Below are 13,644 nucleotides of genomic sequence, written 5' to 3'. Positions count from 1 at the left end.
TAACTGTTTAGAGTAGCTGAAACCATATCTAAACATCACCAGTCAAGAAATCTTGCTTGTGCCATGAGGAAGATTCATTCACATCTGAACTCTGCCATGTAGATCCTGCAGATTTTGCAGCAACCGTGCAGGACTTACTTCACAGACAGAAGCTGCTTTGTAATAAACATGCTTAATTTTGCGTACCTCAGCTACATGAATAGGTGTTGAGTGACAGTTGTCAAGACGAACACCATGGAAATATTTGGCAGTGATTTCAGTGTATTTTTTCATATGTGCCCAGAGGTATGGGCAGTCTTCAGGTTTATTACCATAACGCAGCTTCACACTGTCTCCCCAACAAATAAGCTCTCTTCTCAAGTAAACATTTGAACCTGTAAGGGAAGTAAGTTCACTATAGTGTATATATATAGTATAAAATTGTACACCAAAATGAGAATGTGGTATTTCATTTTCTACTGCTGAAGAGCAGAAGACTGTGATGAAGAGTAAAAATTCTAACAATAACCGTATCAACTCAAAATCTATCTAGTCTACAGTGATGTGTAATTTCAGACTACTCCAAGGGAATATTTAACCTCTATAGTGATACTGAAATAATTCTTCAGATTGAAATCAAACTCCTTTTAATTCTTCAAAGCAGTATAAAAACCGTACTTGAGAATAAAAAGAACAAAAAAAGCAGCAAACAAATGAACAAAATCAGTAGTTCAGTTGTTTATACTGGCCAAATACAAAAAAGCATCTCACAATGTTACCATAAACAAACTGCCACAGCCACAATTTAAAATTTTATCTTCCGTTAACAGCAGACTGTAATGATGTAAGGCAAATTTCCAAAGTACTTAGGCAGGTAGGTCACTTAAATGGACAAAGTCCCTAAATAATTTTTGTGTGTATGAAAATGTTCACCCTCCATCTAGTCTAGTTTCATATACTGGTTTTTGCCTTCTCTCTGATGCAATCAATCAAAAAAAAATAAATCTTTAAATCTGAGTTCACCTGTAATACACTTACTGCACAGAATATACTGATGGAGATTTAACTGTGACAAACACTTAAATAATCAGTCATATCTAAAAAAAGTGACTTCTGTCCTATATAAATCACATATTTGACAAAGGCAGTAATACAATTTAAAAAATCAAACTGATCAACCCACCAAAACCCATGCTATTTGCAACATGTAATATCCAGGCACAGCCATGGAATTGTCAATAATCAAACCCCACATAAGAGAAAGACAATTATCTTTGAGCCATCAGTCTTCTGAAGGTCTATTTATATTCATCTTATCTAAGACTGATCAAAGCATGAACACAGTCAGCACCGCTGAGGATGGTTAAGTCATAGCTACTCCATTACTTTCTCCTACTCCTAGACCAGCTATACTGATGCATCACCACAGTTGTTCTAGTGGTTGAACCTTGAATTAGATCAGGAAGCTTGTTCAGCTGAAAAGTAATCCTGCTTTAGCAAAGAGATTATTTTTCAGCCAGACTAATTTCCTAAGGCTCACACTGTGGACACCTAAGTGATTGGGCCCACACAAGATGCACAGTAAGAGTATACAGCTAGTAAGTAAAAAGCAGGTATTGTAAGTCACCACTACTTCCAAAAATATTCACTTAAGCAAAGCCTACCTTTTATCTTCACTAATGGCAACATAGCTACACAGACAGAAGAATTTGCTTTCTATGGCTTCACACCATGATTTTTTAAAGGGTCATTTACAGAACTGGCTGCATTTGTTTCGCAGTTCCTGTGTTTGTGCCCCTATGTGCCATCTTTTCACACTGTGTTCTCAGCTGAAACAATGTGTGACATAAAACAAATCTATGACACGAGTATAAAGCACTCAAAGCTGTAGACAAATAAAGAGAGAAAACTCAGTAGTGGAAGTTAAATATGCTAACTAAAGCCAGTGACTGAAGGAAAAAATACAACAGTCTGCCCAGAAGAAAGGGCAATTAGCTGAAAGGCAACTGAACAAAACCACCCTTGAAACACATACTATCTTCATCCTTGCAAAGTAGAAAAAATAAATAAAAAGCAGCGAAAGCGATGTAGATTATTTTGCAAAAATGAGGTGTTTGCTAACTCCAGATCACTCTGGACTATCAATCAGATTAGCTTCTAAAGCAGGCTCAACAAACTCTTAGATAGATATTTTTAATTAGAATTAAACTGGCCTTTGTTTGATTCAGTTTACAAAGTGAATGACTACTCTGAAAACAAGAGCAGCCAACCTTGCTTTTATTGGATATCAATCCTGTCCTCAAAGAAGTTAGAATACAGTATTTTAGTGCATGGTGATTTCATACCATATCTTACTTTCACAAGTAACTTGCATACTTAATTTGAATTAACTGGGTCATCTCTTGACTGCCTGACTGCCACTCACTGGACCTTTCAAGGTCCTTTTTATTGCATTAGTTTTCTGCCACACTGTCATTCTTATGGAAATGCCACAAGGAGTGGTGTTGGAACAAAGTACAAAGTAAGCAACAAAGACAATGAGAAAAGTGGGGAGAGGCAGGATGTCCCCATTTCAGTGGCAGAAAGCTGGTAATTTCCCTCTCAAATCTTGCAAAACTGTACCTCAAATCCCAGTTCTTACAGTTCATCTGTATGCTGAAAGGGAAATAAAGGTGCTATGAACTGAGTATCTGCTACTCTGCAGCTTCATAGGAATACATCTGGAAAAAAGACAGATTAAATAAAATCCTTTTCGCTTTCGCTAAAATATCAAAACGTTTATAAGAGGATTCAAAGCTCTTTTACAAACCTGGTTCTGCAAAGTTTTTAAGAGGATCATCTCCCATAACCCAGCCATTATGAGCCATGAAATAACAAGCTTTATCTGGCTGATGTATCATAGTTTCTTCTTCCTCCACAGTCAGCTCTTTGAATGGATAAGTAAAATACCTATGGAATAGACCAGCGATTAAAAAAAACCCACATAAGGTAACCTAAGCTGAAATTAGTTGTCTTTGAAATGGAAATACCTGCTATGAACTGGCTTGTAGATACAAAAAAAACAAACAAAAAAAGCAGCTGCTAGACTATAAATGATGGGGAGTTTCCTATTCTGTAGCATGCCTTGAAAGAGAAAGGGCAGGTGTTGCCACTATCTTGGTGTCAGCTGGTAATGTAAGATTAAAGCCCTAGCTCTTCAGATACATAAGTGGCATCAAGTACATCAAACTTGAAAGGTGTAAGCTTTCCTAGTTCCAATCCTCTTCCACCTACAACAGCAATTTGCACTATGTAGGGCTTCAATGTGCTCTGAGTACTGTTTCATGCTCCCTGGTCACATTTCTTTATTAAACAGTTATCACCGTTGCTTAAAATAGACAGTCAATTCATTAAGTGGTATTTGTCCATGGGGAAAAAAAACATTACTTGTACATATAAATGTATACTTTTAATGAACTTTGAACTCACTTTCCCTGAATAGATTCTACAAACAAAAAAATTACCTGGTAACTAAAGGATATTTTCTACTGATAGGACCCAGCTTAGGACCATCACCAGCCAGTCGTTCATAAACCACAGTCCCCACAAGACAATTGACAGCCTAGAAGTAATTAAATTATGCATTATTAAAATGCCTTCATTTATTTAAAATTCAAAACAATTCAGCATTAAAACACAGTAATTATAAGACCTGCTCTTGATGGTGGTTAGTTAGTCTGTATTGTTCAGCATTCAGTTCCTCAATCCTCTTGCGAAACCAGTTACAACATTCTTCTATTGCAGCTGGTCCGTTGCTTATCAGGAGGATATTAAAAGCAGAGAACAATTAGAATAATTTATTTTTAAAACATGCAGTATATATAACTAAAAGGAATGAAAAATTAAATTTTTCCCATCTCCAAAAAATAATTTCTTAAATTTTGCAAATTTAACTTCACTTGTGATTTTAACTTGTAATCAGTAATACAATACCTGTGTGGTATGAATGTTGCCAATGCTATATTCATATCTACAGTACAGCCAAATCGTCTATAATCAGGGTCTTGAACTACTTGAAGATGTTGATTTGGATCGGATTTAGTGCTCATTTTGCCTAAGAACAAGATAGAAAAGAGTATTCATAAAGGAAAAATAGGAATTACATTTAAAGACATACAATTTTTGTAATTCTAGCATAAGCAAGACATGGGTAGATAAAGGCTTTGAAAGGGTGCAAAGCTTTTACTAGCTGAGGGCTTTACTAGCCCTCAAAGCATTCTTGTATGCGTAAATCAGTATGGTAGATTTCTCACATAGCAAAAAAAAAAAGGGATTATTTTGTTTTCCAGCTTACTGTTAAGTTTACTTGTAAGTTCCTTGAACTATAAATATGTAATACACATGCTTCAGCAACATACTCTTCCTTTACCTTGAGTTAAAAGGGTTTTAAATTGCTGCACAGCTTTGTTAACATCCACTTGGAAAAATTCCCATAGTTTAATTTTTGGATATATATCTTCCCAAATTATTTTACGGATACTCTGTAAAAATAAAAATTATGTTCATTAATAATGTTGATGATTAATATAATTAAGAAAAGCTAAGTACTCACATGAATTGTTCAGAAAAAAAAATTGAGGAATAAAGGGTTATTTCATTAAATATATCTGACAAGTATACACCATTTTTTGTGCATTTCCACAGTCTTAGAAATATCAAAGGTTTATTCAGCTATTTATAGTGTTCATTAGCTTATACTTAGTTCTCATTCACTTACATTCAGGTGATGATCGTTTTCAATCAAGGGAGGGAGCCCTTTAGCAGCATACTTTCCATCAGTCACCATGCAGGTCAAGTGCCACAGAGCTCTATCCAATACCCACGCTGGCTTCAGGTGAGGAGAATTTACAAGGTTATAGCCACACTCTGGATGCATCCTGAGCCATTCACTGGTAGTAGCTTATTCAAGAAATCAAGGGAGGGGAGGGAGAAAGTACACAAGCTGAACATTTAGTTGTTTTGTCTTAACACCAAGAAGTTAAGGTACTATGGCATGTATAGTTAGTTCACATTTCAACTGAAGTTTTCCATGCCAAGAGAAAATCATCTCTTATGCAGATGTGTGCATTACTGATAGCCATTTGTTTTGCAAATACAGCTGCAGAGACTGCAAAACTACAGCTGCAGAGAAACTTTTTGTTAGTTACATAAAAATATGCAATAGTACCATCAATTCTAAAAAACACACACACACAAAAAAAAAAAATCACATTTTTGTTGCAGAAAATACATCAAGTAATGGACACGAAGTGCTCTTTGTGTGTTGTAAGCCCAAACATACATCCCAAAACAAGAATTAAGCTGGCCTAAGTTGTTTATTTCTTAATATTCCTAACCCTATCAGACACCACGCACTCAGAGCCAGACAGCAAGAGTGCACATATACTGCCCAAAAATAGTTAATGAAAAATGTAGTTAAATGGGCTTTTAAGAAAGGATTAGCTGCGACACTGTTGTGTACCTAACAAGAAGCAGAGTGGTGGGAAGCAATGCCCCCGAGTCTTACACAGGAAGATGACTGCACTGTCTGGTGCATGTAAATGGAACACTGGTTCAGATCAAACACTGCACTCTACTGTGTCTATCTTCTAAACTTCCCCTGCAGCATCAACAAGCACCAGAAGATATGCTGAACATTAAGAAATAATTCACAGAAGATAAGGAGCTTTCAGTAGAAAATGCGTGTAATATTCTAATATAGACAGTAGCGTGCATGCAGCAGTATGAGTAAATACATACATAGCAGAGAGAATTTTGATTTTGGAAGTATGACAATGAATCAAAAATCCTCAAGAGTTAATTTCTTTCCATTTTTGGAACTGTCCTAAACACTGTTTAACCAAAAATAATTTTCATATATTCTTTTCAATGAATCTCTGCAGTTGAAAAAGTAAATGTAAAAAAAAAGCATGGAATGCATAAGAACAACAAAAATTTTTACTCAGGTTTTAGAAAGTTTTTTTTAAAAGTCATTTCTCATAGAACATGTCTTATTATTAATCCATTGTTTTAGAGAAGCAGAGAAAAATAGAAGTAGTACTTCACACAAGGGAAAATATATAACAAATTATTATATTGGAAACATGAAGAAAGAGCCATTAACATGTCCAAAAATTATAGCAGAACAATTAATACCTAAAACCCAAGTATGCTTGGTTCAAAGAAGTCCAAACAAAAATGTCAAAGGGAAAGACAAGAGTGTACTCTCTTAGTCTATAGGATGAACAGCTCTTCTGAACGCCCTCTTACATTGGATCTCAAAACCATTATGAACATGGAAAAATTCCATGTTTATAAGGTCAAATCATTTGCGGAAATTAAGATCTTTCATGGTTTAAACGCCACCTACAACTAAAGCCACCTTACTTATTTTAAAGTAACATAAAGTAATAATAAGCTCAGGCTGTTAAAGGCAGTTCTAGGCCAACCACATTTTCCACCTCCCCCCGCCCTCCCCTCCCACCGCTTTGCTTTTTCTAATATTTTTCTCCAAAAAGCCAGATTAGCGTACTTCATTCATCTAGCAAGAACCATGATTTACTACACAGGGCTTTCATGAGTAAATACAATTAATTCTAAAAAGACAATATATCATTTAAACCTAAGGTGTTAGCATGCCAAAAAAAAAAAAGTCAACAGCCCTTCCACTAATTCTTTCAGTTTATTTTTATTACTTTATATGATTTATTACAGCCACTGAAAGACAGCCACTGAAAAATCAGAAATGAGAAAAAGCAACTCTCCTTCTATCTCCTGGTGAAAAGTAAATGCAAGTGAACACAACATTTCTTATTTGAGAGTGTTTAAACACCCTGAAGGAAGTGGCAGCCCAAAAAGGGCACATCTACCTAGTCACCAGACAGGGTTTGCAAGTTTATCTATGATACTTCTGCTAACAAGCCAAAGGTGCATCTATATATAACATTAGTGCACGTATCTACTTTACTTTTAAAGTCAGGCAGAGATGCTGCCTTTCATTAGAGCCTAACAGAGACTAATCAAAAACTGATTCCCACCATTCTGTACTGTGCAAACGGTCTGTTCTCCATGCCAGTGTAAAAAGCAAACAACTTAGCCTAACTGCTTGATATTGAAAGTGAGCTGCCTGGCTTTACAACAGGAACAGAGGGGAAGCATTGCTATTTTTATACAGTGGTCTCAGCTAGAAAGGAGAAACTACCAACAGATATAACTGCTGTAAGCTGAGGGGTCATGAGCTGTTACAATTACCAGCATTAGAGGATTTACTGTGAGACAACTTAAGCTTTTAATGCAGACATGCTGCAGAATTAATAACAATGTGCAAGTATCCAGAATGTGCTCAAAATAACTGACTACATGTTCTGTCTTTTATATTCAAATGGGTCTATGAAACATGTTTTACAATGAAATCACCCTAATATGCAGGAATGAACTAATTTCACTACTAAAAATTACTGTTCAACTAAAATACAAAAAAAAAAGTAAACGCAGATTTCTATCTAATCAAGATCCATACAAAAAGAAGCCCCAAAACTATTTGCCTGTTTTATTTCAAAAGCCCTCAAAAAAGCTCCACAGGCATATATAACATTATTGCTTACTTATACATTTATCAACGTATCTTTTTGCTTACGCTAAATTTTGCATTTAACAAAGTTTGGAGTCAGCTGTAAATCAAGAGGTTTTGATTATAAACGAGGGGAAAAAAGTTCGAGTTTAAAACAAAGCCATCAAGTATCCCTTGCCTAATGCCATAAGTCAGAACCATGGTCATCTGAATATTTCTATCCTGTTAGAAGACACTTCTAAACACCCTTTCACCATAGCACAAATGTTACGTCATCCATCTCAATGAAGATTACTTTGAACTCTGAATGTAACTTGAACAAGTCTTTCTACAAATGGAGCCAAATAATGTGACATTTTTCTTCTCAAATATATTTTGGAGTCTAATAATTAGTTTAGAGTTAGGTAATATTGTCCATAAGGAAATAAAAAATCCCAACGTTCTCCTTGGTAGTGTGCAAATAGACACAGTAAAAAGATGACAGGATCTCAAGCATGTGTGAGAGAAATTGGACTTCTACTTGGTAAAGTACAAGAAATTTTTTATCCAAAACTGGGAAAATATTTAAAAGCCCAATTCCCTCAGACACATAGCCAATAAATATACTTAGTAACTTTTCAACAAACAGGGCAAACAACAGGGCCCACACCGAATTGCAGACTGATTGGATAGGAATGTTTGGCAGCAGCCAACACCAAAGAACTAAAGCAAATAAAGCTTGAAATTCACAGGTATCTGTGGTTAGGGATTTTTTTTAAGCCTCAAAGGACTGTAACATCAACATACATAACCATTCCTTGTACTCTCTGCTATGAGAATGCTAGTTATTGTGATCTTTAGGACTACAGTGTGACATGAAAACTGCATAAATATAATAAAAGTAAACTCATAATCCAAATAACCAGCAACAGTAGGAATGAAGAAGTACTATCATTTAAATTTCATCAGATCATGCTGAAGAAAACCCACTGTCCCTCAAGTAATTAAGTAAAGCCTTCAATGCAATGGCATATCTATGCTTAAAAAACTCTCACCCCAAACACAAAGCTCTCTTTCCGCCCCCCCCTTCTCCCCACGGACTGAGCTGTAACATTTCCTCCATTGCTTAAGCCTAACTTCTTGTCCCTATTCTGTTTGCTGTCTGCATGTTAGATCCAAATTACAGCAGTTACTTCTAGCAGCTACAAGAATAAATACCCTGTTTAACAAGAAAGTACTCAGTTTATGTTCACCAAATAATTCGTAACACAGACTCCGTTCATTTATGTGGGAGTTGCACACCACACATCATAAAAATAAGCATATTATAAAAATACAGACATACACAGAGTTCATAAATTCTCTCCAAGAAGGGTTCTATTCACTCTTTCAGTAACAATACTAAATTCTTTTACATTTGCTATGGAGATATATCAGTTATAATTGTAAAGAGCTGTCCTGGATTTGAGAGAGATACAAAGGCAGAGACAACTAAGTTGCTTAAAACAGCTACTAAAAGATGCGTTCAAGGGGGAAAAGTTAAGGGAAATAATGAAATATAATTATAGGAGCAATCTGGTTATTAACACATACAAAAATCATACCAGTATGATTGTAGACCACATCTGTGATGCAAAGCATATTCCATTCATTTTTCAGTTTTTCCACAAGAGCTCCTATATCACTCCAAGTGCACTTTTTATTATGGCTTGAAAAGTCGGGATTTACTTCTAACTGATCAGCCAGTGAATAACATGACCTAGACAGACCAAGCTTCTGCAGTGGTGTAAAATGAATCATGTTGTAACCTAAATAACAAGAAACCATTTATTAAATAAAGAAAACCAAATTTCAGTCAGAGTTAATTGAAAATAGCCTAAGTTGCAGTTTTAACATGTACTTAAAGCTACTGTTTGAAATAAACAGTGTAAATTAATCTGCATCTTCCCCTTGAAATTCTACACAACCTGAGCTTTAAAAAAAAAAAAAAAAATCACCCGTCAGTTCTACAAACTTCCAAGTCTATCTGAAATCAAAACAACAAGAGTGGTTTCCCAAATTAGGAAATCCGTGAATTTTTGCACCTCCGCAAATATTTCAGTGATTTCACTGACTTAATCTGCTAACTAAATTGAATCTAGTGCAAAATATTTAGTCTACAAACTAAAGAACAAATGAGCCATTCACGATCAAGCTCTTCATTGTAACTTTGGGTTTTGATCAAAAACGTGTATCTTTTAATATCTGTATTGGCATTACCTGTTTCTTTTGCAACTTTAAGCCTATCTTCCCATTCATGAAATGGTCCCAGACACTTAGCGAGGAATGTCTGGAGCGTAACACAGTCCAAAGGTAACACATGATTATCGGCTCCAACACGCAAAATAGGATCCACAACTATGTAACCTCCGCCACTTTTCTCATTCCTAGGAAAAATTAATTTTCAGTGGTATAGTAAACATCCATTGTACCAGTCAGTTTCAGAAAGAGAATCCAACAAGTACAGCTATTTCAAAAACAGAATATCCCAGTACAGTGGTTCGGGGTAGGTGCGGAACAGGACTGCAAGGCACCTGAAGAAGACAGGGAACACTGAAGAGATGTTCATCTCTTAGGCATCATCTCCCTACTGGACTTAGAGGAATTGGACTACAGAGCTTTAAACTGTCTGCAAAACGAGATACCTTTGTTGTTTTCTGAGTACCGGTTCCTCCTTTTAGGATATGGACAGAAACAAAGCAAGCATGACTGCCCATTTTTTATACAAAGACCTCCATTTGGAACACCATCCTTGGGAAGATACCAGAGCTAAACACCCTTTTAAACCTGAGGGATTTAACCACGCATCTTCCAGAAACTCAGAACACCAGACTGCAATCATTACAAATACTGGCATTCTCTTCTGCACTTGCCCTGTAACTCAGAACACCAGACTGCAATCATTACAGATACCTGCATTCTCTTCTGCACTTGCCCTGCTGAAATAAAAGAGGAAGTAAAAAAGGCCAGAACCTCTGGGCTAGAAAGACAGAAAACAATCTTCAACATCAATGAAAAAGTACAAATTAATCATTCGGATACTCAGAATGCTGATGACTTTGAAAACTTGTAAAAATGGCTTGCCTTTCCAATATTCACAGAAAATTGATCAACTTTGTTCTGTATATTCTCCAGAGTATCTTTACATGAGAAAGTATTAAACAACCACCACAGCTACTGTCTTTCATTAGCAGATTCGGATAGGTCCCATGGTTGCAACCCAAAAATTGCACTGAAAAAATGTTTTTATTCTTAACAGTGGTTTCTTCAGGTTAAATGTAGACCAAGGGAGCGGAATGCATTTGCCTCCAAGTATAGAATTTCACTTACCCAAGACTGAAATAGTACTGGTATGACCCAGAAATTTGGAGATCCAGCTTGCAGTATTTGTCAGAGTCATCTTCTTTTCCTGTGGGATTGTGCCATGATAGTGTCCTGAACTTGTGGCGATCAAACACTTCTCCAGAAGCTGGATAATTTGTGTACACAGTAACGGGCTTGCCTTGAAGTGTCGGCCCCAATCGGAACTGTAGTTCAAAACCTCAAGAAAAAAAAACAACAAACCAAATGATAAAATCACTTTATCAGGAGGACTAGGTATTTGTATTCTGTAATTATAAATCATAATTTGATATTATGTCAAGAAGAAAGTGCACCAACATATTTGCCAAGAATTTTGGTAGAATGGTATCTCTCCACAGCATCATCTCTCCCTACTTTCCTAACATTGTTCTTTGCACACTTTACATACAGTCCTTTTCCTTTACGTATAAGGCACTATTCATCTCCTTTCCAATTTATTCCTCTTTGCTATATAAAAAAAAAAATCTCAAAACCAAAATATAGCAAAACATCACGATCATCAGACTACATACAATTTTATGCAGATTTTGCATTACGTAGAATTTAGGTTTACCACGTCTGTATGTTAAGCTGAACCATGGAAACATCTGAAAAAAATTAGGAACACATTTCAAAACAGAAAATATTTCAAATCCCTTCATTCTCAATTGAGGGTTCACTAAAAAACGCTAAATTCCTTATGCTTTTATCTGTAAAATGATATACATTTGTGTGTAATCTATGACATACAAATTGTTAAAACTTTCAGAGAGCTCAACAAACCAAAGGAAATTTTGTATACGTGCTGCAGGTCACTCACACACACAAAGAGCAGTATTTAGGCTTAAGATACCCATGATAATGAGAACAAAATTAAGTTAAACTATTAGGACCTAAAAGCATACCGTATTCTGTTCAGTTGGACATGAAAAATGCCATTTAGTCAACAGGTTTCAGAATAGGTTTCCACTTGCAGGTATGAGGGCCCCATCATGACACGCATAGCTAATTACAAGGTCCTTTCAAGTGACTGAAAAAGGTAGAAGTGCTTGCACAACAACTTTTACTGAATTACACGCCAGTCATGTAGTTAACTGTAGTAAAGCATCTACTAGCCCTAGCAGTCTACAAAATTGGAAGTAAATGAAAACTGAGTATTTGTAAAAAGACAAAGTTATTAATACACAGATAATAAATCATAAAACCTGAACAACATCAATGTTCCAGTATCTTAAGTTGAAAAAAAAGCCACTTGCTTATTAAGTAGAATCACTGTGACTCTAATACCAGAATTCAATGTCTGAGTACATTTAAATGTAAGTCTCACCAAGCTCACAGTTTCTCTTATTGACATAATCACCACTGCACCAAAAACCACTATGTAAAGCAGTGGTTTTAGGATCTGAATGTCTCTTGCGTAAAATGAAGCTCATTTGATTGTCAAAAAAAAACCCAAAACAACTTACATGAAAAAAAATCACTTTTGGAAGGTTAAGTACACTCTCCCCAGGACTGTCTTGACATTTTATTACAGGGATTACTAAAATTAGAGCACAGGGATATATGCCATTGATATCTTATTTCCTGTAACAGTTATACTGACATCAGGAATGCTGTGCTCAAAATAGCTACGTCCTAGCCGAGACTGCTACCAGCAGAGGGACTTTGAATGTTTGACAGCCATGCACTTCTGTGTAACTCCTTCCAACAAAATTTACACAACTGGAAGGATGAGTTAAAATGGAGGTTAGGGTCAACTCTGCACTTCTTCACTATTGACATTTTCTTAGATTAGACTGTCAGAAAATTTTGAAATCAATATAGTTGAAGAGAATTCTTATTCTCAAGAACCAAAATCTTCCTCCTTTGATACTGGGTTCCTAAGTCAGTAACATAAAGTAACAAAACCCATAAAATTTCATGAGTAATAAAAACGTGTTGCACCATTAAAAATGGTTTCTAAAGATAGTGCCTTTAGTTTTATAGTCTGAATTTGCTGACCAGTATACTACTGGACCAAGTAGTGGGGTATTTTTCACTTTTGGGGTTTTTTTGTTTTCTTCAGTTTGTGTTTTGTGTGTTGTTTTTTTTTTCCAATTAGACTTACAAACATTTTCAGAGAGAAATAATGTCAAGTTCTTAGAAGTATGCAGCCAGAATACTACCATAGCACAGCTATAAGAAATCTGACAGGCAAGTTGAGATTTAGGAGCCATAGAGCCCACATTCTGAAACACTGCCTCAGACTTTGCAAAATGTTAGTATTAATGATATATTTCAAAATTACAACACTAAAGATGGGGTGCTGCATAACACAATGCAGATAAATACTAGAGAGCTTGACTTATGAGGACTTTTTCAGGTCACTGAAGTACAGGTTACAAAAGGCGAGGTCCTGTCCTGCAGTGCCTGTCTAAAAAATACTTCGCACTTCATTCCCATGACGACTGACAGCTCCTAACCCATCTACTCTTCATTTCTCAGGAGTTTTATGAGTCAGAAAACCACGACTGGAGCCCATAAAGCTCTGCAGCGAAAGAAGGCATATTAGAAATTGTTTCACATTAAAACAAGCAAAAAAGTGTATTAAAAAAAAAAAAAGGAGAAAAGAAAAGAACACCACCACAGGCTGAGCTCCCTTTCCATTGCTCTCCGAAGAAAGTGGCGAGCTGCCGGCCATTTCCCTCTTACCCGGCCGCGGAGGCTCCTCGCCGAGG

General features: G+C 36.0%; 1 protein-coding gene across 1 annotated transcript in view; it reads right to left on the bottom strand.

Moving 5' to 3' along the window:
- Positions 1-11,126, bottom strand: part of AGL (amylo-alpha-1, 6-glucosidase, 4-alpha-glucanotransferase) — a gene marked incomplete at its 5' end in the record, with an annotated part of 32,848 nt that extends 21,722 nt beyond the window's left edge. Inside the window, 10 exons of the mRNA XM_009708007.1 lie at positions 187-374; positions 2,789-2,928; positions 3,483-3,580; positions 3,671-3,773; positions 3,952-4,072; positions 4,388-4,499; positions 4,736-4,917; positions 9,151-9,354; positions 9,806-9,972; positions 10,916-11,126. Of these exons, the coding sequence (XP_009706309.1) occupies positions 187-374; positions 2,789-2,928; positions 3,483-3,580; positions 3,671-3,773; positions 3,952-4,072; positions 4,388-4,499; positions 4,736-4,917; positions 9,151-9,354; positions 9,806-9,972; positions 10,916-11,126 (1,526 nt within the window). The remainder of the gene's footprint in view (positions 1-186; positions 375-2,788; positions 2,929-3,482; positions 3,581-3,670; positions 3,774-3,951; positions 4,073-4,387; positions 4,500-4,735; positions 4,918-9,150; positions 9,355-9,805; positions 9,973-10,915) is intronic.
- Between the last annotated feature and the right edge of the window lie 2,518 nt (positions 11,127-13,644).

This window comes from Cariama cristata, unplaced genomic scaffold (assembly GCF_000690535.1).
Source record: "Cariama cristata isolate BGI_N322 unplaced genomic scaffold, ASM69053v1 scaffold22259, whole genome shotgun sequence".
In the NCBI taxonomy this organism is placed as follows: Eukaryota; Metazoa; Chordata; class Aves; order Cariamiformes; family Cariamidae; genus Cariama; species Cariama cristata.
The sequence above is the reverse complement of the archived record's forward strand: the minus strand, read 5'-3'. Positions and strand labels throughout refer to the sequence as shown.